The sequence below is a fragment of the Amphiura filiformis genome, chromosome 2 (assembly GCF_039555335.1).
Source record: "Amphiura filiformis chromosome 2, Afil_fr2py, whole genome shotgun sequence".
Taxonomy (NCBI): domain Eukaryota; kingdom Metazoa; phylum Echinodermata; class Ophiuroidea; order Amphilepidida; family Amphiuridae; genus Amphiura; species Amphiura filiformis.
This window is the reverse complement of record NC_092629.1, coordinates 74,744,778-74,755,587: the sequence shown is the minus strand read 5'-3', so window position 1 is coordinate 74,755,587 and position 10,810 is coordinate 74,744,778. Positions and strand designations below refer to the sequence as shown.

Genomic DNA, 10,810 nt, shown 5'->3' with positions numbered 1-10,810 from the left:
AACTTCAAAATTTCACCCAATATAAGCGTCCATTTTGAATTCATGCAAATTAGGCACTATTCTACCACTTGAAACTGCCTTTACTTTTGGTATGTTTGTGTGTGAGCTTTTGCGAGGTGGTTGCAAGTGAAATGGATTATGTTGCAATTAAGGGCTGTGCAATAATTATGAGCCAGGGGGTAAAATTTCTAAATGGCTGACAAAAAATGCTTACCCTCCTTTCTCAGCCTACCAAAATTTGCTTGCGTCCCCGCCACGGTTGTTCGATGTGAAAATGTATTAGTTTTTCTAACAAAACATTATATTATAATGTTTAATTCTAGACCTGGACAATACCTACAGTTATGACAATAATATACACATAAAATTATATTTTATAGCTATTTTGTAACATATATTTTCGTTTCTATATCAAATTACATATGTTTTTCTTCTTTTCTGTGGCAATTTTTATTCTATAAAGTGCACATTCGTGTGCATATAGAGTGTGTTATTTACATACATTTTAAATTATCCCAATAATATGAGTTTTTTTAACATTTCCTTGCCATTTGTTAGTCTTTTTTTGTTGTTGTTGATGTTTTGGTGACATTATACAAGTGTCTACCCCTTCTAAAGATGCAAACATGATGTAAGATAAATAGCGCCATCATTGATCACATATTCTTTAAAATGACTACAACAAACAATCGTGGCCCCTCAGCCTACCAAAATATGTCTGACCCTTGCGAACCTGAAATGGTCTAGATATTATGATGCGACCGTAGCGAGCAGGAAATTTTGAATATTAAACGTTTCTGTACTATTTTCCTTAGCCTTTTTAGAGCGTGATATTTAAAAGGTGCCACGTAAATGTGTGCCATAAATTACCCCCCCCTCTCGGCTGGCCAAGAAATCTTTATCCCTCATTTTACCCTCCCCACCCCATGGTGCATACTTATTGCACAGCCCCTTAATAGTAGTGAGTTAACCAAGATTTTTTATCCATAACTTGATGGTAACAAACTTACCAAATACATTCACTTTGAAATGACAATCCTTCTTGTTCCCACTGTCATCAACTGCTGTACAGTTAACCGCTGTCTCCCCGATATTAAACTGTGCTCCCGATGCGTAACTACACGCTATGTTCGGATTTCTTCCAGAATTATCATGGGCTATTGGCCAGTCAATTGTGGCGGTAGGTTGGCCCGCATCAGTGTTTCTCACCATCGGGGTTTGAGGGCTGAATTCAAAGGTAGGTGCTTCATTGTCTGTCCAGTGAGAAAATATAAAGATATTATTGCATAATTTAACCAAATTTCTTTGCATCGGGGTTTGAGGGTTAAAATCAAATGCAGGTACTTCCATGTCTGCCTAGTGATAAAAATTATTGCATTACTTAAAAAGTTCCTATTTTTATCAAATGAAGTATGTTTTACAACCGCTTAAAAATATCTGCCTTCATCAAACTTACCAAATACATTTACTTTGAATTGACACTCCTTCTTGTTACCGCTGTCATCAACTGCTGTACAGTTAACCTCTGTCTCTCCTATAGCAAACTGTGTTCCTGACGTGTAATTACACATGATTTGAGGATTTCTTCCAGAATTATCATGGGCAATTGGCCAGTCAATTGTGGCGGTAGGTTGACCCGCATCAGTGTTTCTTTTCATCGGTGTTTGACGGCTAAAGTTAAATTCAGGTGCTTCAATGTCTGCCCAGTGAGAAATTATAAATATATGTATAATATTATTGCATAACTTAACCACATTTCTTTCCATAGGGGTTTTGAGGGCTAAAATTAAATGCAGGTACTTCCATGTCAGCCTAGTGATAAAAAAAAACACGAAATTATTCCATTACTTAAAAAAAACCTATTTTTAGCAAATGAAGTATGTTTTATAACCGCTTAAAAAATAATATTGCTTACAACAAACTTACCAAATACAATTACTTTGAATTGACAATCCTTCTTGTTACCGCTGTCATCAACTGCTGTACAATTAACCGCTGTCTCTCCTATAGCAAACTGTGTTCCTGACGTGTAATTACACGTGCTTTGAGGGATTCTTCCAGAATTATCATGGGCAATTGGCCAGTCAATTGTGGCGGTAGGTTGACCCGCATCAGTATTTCTTTTCATCGGTGTTTGAGGGCTAAAGTTAAATTCAGGTGCTTCCATGTCTGCTCAGTGAGAAATATAAATACATTATTGCATTAATTTAAAACATTTTTTAGCAAATGATATTTGTTTTACTACCGCTTAAAAACTTGCTTCAACAAACTTACCAAATACATTCACTTTGAATTGACACTCCTTCTTGTTACCGCTGTCATCAACTGCTGTGCAGTTAACCGCTGTCTCTCCGATAGCAAACTGTGCTCCTGACGTAAAGTTACACGTGCTTTGGGGAATTCTTCCAGAATTATCATAGGCAATTGGCCAGTCAATTGTGGCGGTAGGTTGGCCCGCATCAGTGTTTCTTTTCATCGGTGTTTGAGGGCTAAAGTTAAATTCAGGTGCTTCCATGTCTGCTCAGTGAGAAATATAAATACATTATTGCGTTACTCAAAAACAACAAGAGTTATTTAGCAAATGATATATGTTTTACTACCGCTAAAAAACTTGCCATCAACAGACTTACCAAATACATTCACTTTGAATTGACACTCCTTCTTGTTACCGCTGTCATCAACTGCTGTACATTTAACCGCTGTCTTTCCGATAGCAAACTGTGCTCCAGACGTGTAATTACACGTGATATTGGGAATTCCTCCAGAATTATCATAGGCTACTGGCCAGTCAATTGTGGCGGTAGGTTGACCCGCGTCAGTATTTCTCTCCATCGGGGTTTGAGGGCTAAAATCAAAGGCAGGTGCTTCATTGTCTGTCAAATGAGAAAATATAATGACATTATTGCATTACTTAGAAAAAAGAATGGAAAAATAAAAAAAATAATGCCTTCAACTCTCTCTCTCTCTGTCAGGTGGCGCTGTGTAGCGCTGCTGTGGTCTTCACAAGAGTACGCCATCTCACTCGATCTGATGCCAAGTGCGTTGCACCTTGCATTCCTTGATTATAAACCAGCTTCACGTCATTAGTCCAAGATGTTGGTGGACGTCCTCTTCCTCGTTTGCCTTCCATAGCCCCTTGCAAAATCTGTTTTTCTGCACCTCCATGTTTCCTGACAATATGGCCAAAGTACTTCAGCTTTCTCTCCATTATGCCGCCTCTGATGGTTAGACTTGTACCAATCTTGTCGAGGATCCAGGAATTTGTTCTCCTGTCTTTCCATGTCACTCGTAGAAGCCTCCTGTAACACCACATCTCAAAAGCATCTACTCTTTTCCTATCATTCTTGGTCATAGCCCAAGACTCACATCCATAAGTGGCAATGGAAAACACAGTTGCACGAAGTAGGCGTACCTTGAGGTCAATGGATAGGCCTCTGCTTTTCCATATGCTTGACATGCTCTGCACAGTTGTCCTTGCAATAACCAGTCTTCTCTTGATTTCAGTTGTGCTGTCAACACTGTTGTTAATCATTGAACCCAGATATTCAAATTGCTTCACCTCAATCTGCTGTCCATCTATCACAAACTCATCACTTTTCCGCTCTCTGTCTACAACTATTATTTTTGTCTTCTTTTTGTTCAGGCGAAGGTGTTTTTCTTCGCTGGCCTCTTTGATGCGCTTCAAAAGATCAATCAGCTCTACTCTGCTGCTACAAATAAGAGTGGTATCATCGGCGTACCTCAGGTTAGTAATTCTTGTACCGCCAAATTTCACTCCACCTTCAAACCCCTCCAAAGCTGTTCTCATTATGTCTTCAGAGTAGATGTTAAATAGGTTTGGTGATAGCACACAGCTCTGTCGTAAGCCTCTTCCAATCTTGAACTAATCTGTGTCCCCACTACTTGTTCTGCATCTGACTGCCGATTCTTGGTCTTCATATAAGCAGCTGATCAGATTCACAAGATGACTTGGGAAACCCATCTTTTTCATAGTTTCCCACATCTGATGGTAGCTAACACAGTCAAAAGCTTTACTGTAATCTATGAAGCACATGTAAAGAGGAAGTCTGTGCTCTATGCATTTTTCAATCACATTCATAATATTGACAATTTGGTCCCTAGTCCCCCTTCCTTCACGAAATCCTGCCTGCTCATCAGATATTTCTTGCTCCATTTTGTTCTTCATTCTCTTGATGATGATCTTCAGAAGCACTTTACTTGCATGACAAATTAGGCTAATGGTCCGGTGATTGGCACACTCTTTCAAATTGCCCTTCTTTGGCAGTGGAATAAATACTGCCCTGCACCAGTCTCTCGGCCATTTCTTCTTTTTCCAGATGATACCACATAGACGCCACATTAGGTCTATCCCTTCTTTCCCAGTTGCCTTCCACAACTCAGAAGCTACATTATCAATGCCATGTGACTTAGCATTTTTAATTTGTTCCATGGCAAGCTCAACATCGGATCTCAATGGTGGAGGTTCTTCCTCGCTCGCTTCACACTGTGCATACACCTTGTCGTCGTCTTGTGCCTCAAACAGCTGGGAACTATACTGAACCCATCGCCTTTTGATGTTTTCACTTTTGGTAAGAGTGTTACCTTTCTCATCATTTATAACATCCTTCCTAGGGGTCCACTTCTTAGTAAGTTCTTTGTCAATACCAAAAGCTATTTTTGAGTCACCCTTACATCTTTCCATTTCCACACACTTCCTTTCGATGTAGTTTCTTTTGTCCTCCTTAACACTTTTGGAGACCTCTTTGTTTAAGCGTGACCATTCTTCCTTTCCTCCATCTGCCTTTGTTCTCTTCCTGTCATCAGCTAGGTTTAAGGTCTGCTGAGAGATCCACGGCTGTTTCCGTTTCTTCTTTCTGGGGATGTACTTCTTTGCTGTGCTCTGGACTGCTTCTTTCATATGTCTTCCTACAATTCATTTGGGGTCTGCTCCTCTTCATGAACGTTCAGTAACTCGTCAAGCTTGTCAATCTACTGAATATTGAGTGGGAATGTTGTCAACATCATACCTGGTAGGTGGTGCATTGTCTCTCTTAGCTTTCAGTTTTAGTTTCACTTTGGCTACAAATAGCTGATGGTCACTACCACAGTCAGTGCCTGGTCGTAACCTGACATTTTGGAGTGATGATCTCCACCTCTTCCTGACCATGATGTAATCGATCTGGTTTCTAGTTCTATCTCCTGGGCTCATCCAAGTCCACGGTCTCCGTGGATGATGCTGAAATCAGGTGTTCCCAATGAATAGGTTATTTAGCTTCACAAAATTCCTCTAGTCTGTCTCCACGTTTATTTCTGATCCCAAGTCCATATTGGCCTATGCACACAGTTTTCTCCTTCATTTTGCCAATCTTAGCTTTCCAATCCCCCAGTACGATGAGTAAGTCTCTTCTAGGTATACTATCCATAACTCCTTGTACCATCTCATAGAAGTCTGTCATCTCGCTCTCTGATGCATCTGATGTTGGTGCATAAACTTGTATGATAGAAATATTTAAAGGGTGTCCTGCAAGTTTACAGTCATCACTCTCTCATTTACTGGATTATATCCCAAAACACACTTGGCTGTGGTTCTTTCTATTATGAAACCCACACCTCCTCGTTTCCTTCCAGTATCTTTTCCAGAATAGATGAACATACTTCCGTCATCGGTAGTGAACCTCCCTTGTCCAAGCCACCACAACTCTGTTACTCCTAGGATCTTAATAGTGTTTGCAACCATCTCCTTCTCCACAACTTCAGTCTTTCCTCCTGACATACTGCGTACATTCCATGTAGCAATATTTATTGGCTTCCTTAAAGGGATGCTGTTCCTTTCCTTCCTAGGACCGTCAAGAACAGGACTTCCTGTAGCAGGCTTTAATCCTGATCTGTCATCACCAACAGGTGTACTCTGAGCAGCATCTCTCTCTTTCCCAGTAGCCATTGGCGTGTATTCCGGCCTGCGGGTCGCACCTTCCGATACCCTCGTTTTCTTTTGATTTCGTAATCTCATGTTTACATGCGAGGCCAAATAGTACGGTTGGTGGCCAGGTCCTTCCGTACCAACAGTAGAGGGTCATTCATGAGTTCATACAGTACTAGCCTCCTCTTGACATAAACCATCTCCCTGGATGCCAGATGTGAGCTTTGTGTAATTGTGTTTTGTCGTTGACCATACCGTTGATTCCTCCGGCGCTACACATATATCAATGCTGTTGACCATTGACGACTATTTAGACCATAGCTAGTATTCGCTATTTACCCATAGCTGGGTTAAAAAAGGTTCACCCTACAAAACTGTCCCTTCCATCTGCCTACTCATACCACACTGGCGAGGTAACATGGTAGAGGCTGGATGAGCTCCGTGTTGGAAGAGATGAGTTCTTGAAGTCAGCTCTTTCTGTTATACTGACAGGGGGTCTCAGCGCCCCCTGAGAATCCACATTCCTACACAAAACACTATGATTGGGATAGCAAGAAAGAAAAAATGAAGAGAAGAAGTAAAAGTCACAACAAAAGCTGGCACCCACATTAGCTTTTACCCGACAAAAGGAAAAGGACGATGTTGTCCGTCTGTGGACAACATTTTAGTCCACAGTCCGGATTTAATTTGACAGCATCGCCCTTTTCCTGATGTCCGTGTGGGGTTGCGCCGTCACCTTCACACTGGGCATCTGTATACTGTACCGCCAGTGCGAAATGGGTTATGTGCCCATCAGTACTGAAATTCAGCGCCTTTACCCTAGTATGTGGAATAAGAACTCCCATCCTCTACGAAACTTAGGACGAAAGCTCCAATCCAAAAACAACACCAGGCAAAAGCTACCAAGCCAACTAAATTGGCTCACCTTTCCTAACCAGCTGTGTTGCGAAAGGAAGATTTAAGATAGAGATGGTAGTAAACCCAATTGGAGAAAATCCAGCTTAGATGGAAAGAGTTGGCACAAGTGCCAAAATGCTGGAAAAGGGTAGTTTTAAGCTGCTAGACACTGGGATAAGGTGTCTCCCTTTTTCAAACTTAACAAACTTACCAAATACAGTCACTTTGAATTGACAATCCCTACTGTTACCACTGTCATCAACTGCTGTACAATTAACCACTGTCTCTCCGATAGTGAACTGTGTTCCTGACGTGTAATTACACGTGATGTTAGGAATTATTCCCGAATTATCATGGGCGATGGGGTTCATAAGCCAGTCAATAGTGACGTTGGGTTTTCCAGCATCTGTACTTCTTTCCATTGGGTTTTGAAGATTGAAGTCACATTCCGGTGCTTCATTGTCTGCCAAGAGAACAATTAAAGAAATCATCGCATTTAATACTATACTGAAGATTATTTTACAGAAATTAATGTTTACAACCTTTGTATCGGAATTTGGGGACTGACCTTGCTGTTATTTTTTCTTTATAGGTATCTACCTGTAGGCCCTGTTTTTTTGGCATTGGTCTGGTCTTGGGATTTTGAATTACCTCAAGCGTATGTCCGTGCGGACCGAATGGAAAAACAAACAAAACAAAAAACCTCTAATACAAATTCACACACTCTTAGATCCACAAAGCCAATTAGAAAAGGCGTTAAAAATATACGGAATGTGTGTATAATTGCACTCGCACGCAGTTTTGTGTACTTCGCGCTGTGCGTTCGCGTATTTCATGATTGACATATTTTCTTCAAGGTTTGCGGACTAATATTGGATATATAATTCTCCGACATTTCTAGTATTTCGTATGTTTAAAAAACGTAGCAGAAATTGCAGAGGCTCGTACATTGGACGCATCAACAGTGGGTGCTAGTTAGATCAGGCGTTCCCCAAGGCACCGTCCTCGGCCCCTTATTGTTCTTAGCATATATAAACGACCTCCCTGGTAACATCTCGTCGGAGGTTCGTTTATTTGCTGATGACTGTGTAATATATCGCCCCATCCATGACAACTCTGATGTTTCTCGCCTTCAATCTGATCTTGATACCTTGCATATGTGGCAAAACAACTGGCAAATGCAATTTAACGCCAGTAAGTGTTTCACACTTAAATTGTCTCATTCTAGAAGTAAGACTACCCATCAGTATAAACTAGGGCAGTCTGTGTTGCAAGAAACGGACTCACACTCATATCTGGGCATTCAAATAACAAGTAATCTTAAATGGGATAACCACATCAATCATGCAATCTCAAAAGCCAATCGAGTTCTAGGGGTAGTGCGTAGAAGTTTGCATCCGTGTACCACTGAACTCAAATCAACTGCCTATAAGGCATTAGTGTGGCCGCACTTAGAGTATTGCGGAACCGTATGGGATCCGGCAACTAAAGAACACATACTTAAATTGGAGGCGGTGCAACGCAAAGCTGCAAGATTTGCCTGCAGAAAATACGACCAATATAGTAGTGTCACTAAAATGCTGGGCACAACTGGAATGTGACTCACTACAACTGCGTCGACAAGCTAGTCGCCTCACTCTGCTACACAAAACCACCACAGGTCAGGTCGCCATACCGGCTCAAAAATTTCTCATACCAGTCACCCGCCCCACTCGCCGTCATAACGCCAAAGCATTTAACAGACCACGAGCCAACAAGAACTGTCCCAGAGACTCATTTTTCCCCAAAACAATTAATGAATGGAACACTCTGCCTAACAACATCATTAACATCGAAACAGCAGAAGTATTCAAGCAAGAAGTAACAAACCACCTAAGAAAACAGCAACAACTCAAAGATTAATAGCTCTCTCAGCGCTCTCACATTCCTTTGCGTTTGGCTTCAGAAGAGGCGTTGCGGAGTATTTCGTCAAAGTCAAAGTCAACATCGGGTAGTTACTAATAATTGTTGAGGTCAATATCTCTCTTAACAAGTGATACGCTTTTATTTACCTATAAATGAGAAGCATCGGCGTAATATAAATGCGCATTGTTTGTGTGTGGATGTTAGAGGGGCATGTTTGTATGTGAAGCTATGTAGGGTGTAATCGGACTTTGTTTTTCGGGAGATGGATACAATAATGATGCGCCCAACCCCACCCCCTCCATCCGGTGCTTGTGCATTAGAGGCGCTGTGTGCTCCGTAGAGTGCGCTATAAATACTGTGTAATAATATTAATAAATAATACACATTTCAACGCGCATGCATTTAATAATTATTGATAATGTTTTCTTATTCTTAACCTATGAATGGCCATCTGTATATAATTCGTTGTCTTACTCAACAATGTCTTCCTTTCTTCGATCAGTTTTTTTAAACAGCAAGAAAGTATATATTCAACGTAACCATAACTTACCGATAACAGAAACGTCAAAGGTACAGCTTTTGTTGTTCCCTTTTTGATCTTCAGCTAAACAAGTGATATCTGTGTGTCCTATTGGAAAGCTGACATTTGGCCGTGGATCACAAACCACGCTCAAGGGTTCGCCGTTGTTGTCGATTGCTTTAGTCTGCCATGTTATCATACCTGTAGCGTTTCCTGGGTCGGCTTCTCCTTCCACCGATCCCTTAATTGGACAAGTCATATCTTCGTATCATGAAATTACAACAAGATTATAACAATGTTAGTATTTCTTTGTTCTAGATTATATTTTTGCGTATGTCATCTATTATAGGACCGGTATGGGTAAAACCATAGACCATAGAAAGGGTGAGTTTTAAGATTTAATAACGGTTGCAGGCTCTGCAGAGGGTATATTATGGGTAATTCTACTGATTGTTCTACATTATTGAATGAACACATTTATTTGTGAGAAATTGGGACAAAATGTGAGTAAAATACTTTATTACTACAATATTTTGATATTATGAGTGAACTGTTAATCTTCCACTTGTGTATGTCAAGATGTCAATGTCAAAGTCAATTAATTATGAAATGACATACCGTAAAATTCCGTCTACAAACATATATATGCCTCTAAACGAGGTTTGTTTGACACAAGAGACAAGAGGCAGACACTCTAAACAAAAACGTTATTTGGAGTTTGAACAACTATATTACTGATAAAGGCGGCTGTACAAACATGTATATTTGTAAGACCAATCTATTGCAATGTTTTTGAGAAGGGTATTGGCCTTTCATATCTTTCGTTAAAAAAACCCTCGTTTAGAGGCATATATGCTTCCAGACGGAATTCTACGGTATCGTGGCCCATAGGCCAATTGCATTAATGTTTATAATATAAATACATATCAAATTACCATACTAAGCAATGTCACCAAACCTGAAGAAACTAACTGTACAAAAACACCTAGTAATTATTGGTATTTTAGATATCTAGATCTGAGCTAAAACCTATCAGTGATGATGTTTTGAAAAAAAAAGGTCAAAGTTACAATTGCCTTACCTATGCAATTCACGTCATAATGATCCCTGATCTCTCCAACGTTGTCACCAACCAATGGTTTCTCAACGTTCACTGGTTTAAACGGTCGTTTAGGCATGAATGCATTCAAACCTCCATATCTGACCTTTGTACATCGACATGGATCCTTGTACGGCAGAACCCATCGAAAATTATTATCCTCGTTTTTCTCTTGACCAACTTCACACGTGTAATGTGCTCGAACATGAATCATGGATTCTAAAATTGAATAGAGAATAAAATAAATTGAGGGCGCTATTGATTGCAATCTTTGTTTGCATAATTGTTTACCACAGAAAAGATTTGTACTCTTCTGATGAATAAATTAAAGCAGGAACATACATAATTATTGAATAGATAAAGTGATTAAACTTAAGTGACCAGTCCACCGGGTCAGTTGCCTGATGGTGGTTCCAGACGCAACGTCGCAAAGTTGCAAAAGGTAAGTTCCAGTATTTGATTTAAGTCC

General features: G+C 40.2%; 1 protein-coding gene across 1 annotated transcript; it reads right to left on the bottom strand.

Moving 5' to 3' along the window:
• Window positions 1–319: 319 nt before the first annotated feature.
• On the bottom strand, window positions 320–10,555 carry LOC140143057 (hyalin-like). The gene is made up of 9 exons (XM_072165108.1): window positions 10,324–10,555; window positions 9,273–9,503; window positions 7,029–7,280; window positions 2,631–2,873; window positions 2,275–2,517; window positions 1,927–2,169; window positions 1,457–1,699; window positions 1,011–1,253; window positions 320–336 (listed from the first exon to the last, which is right to left on the bottom strand). Exons 1-9 carry the CDS (start codon window positions 10,553–10,555, stop codon window positions 320–322), a joined length of 1,947 nt encoding a protein of 648 aa, XP_072021209.1.
• Window positions 10,556–10,810: the final 255 nt, after the last annotated feature.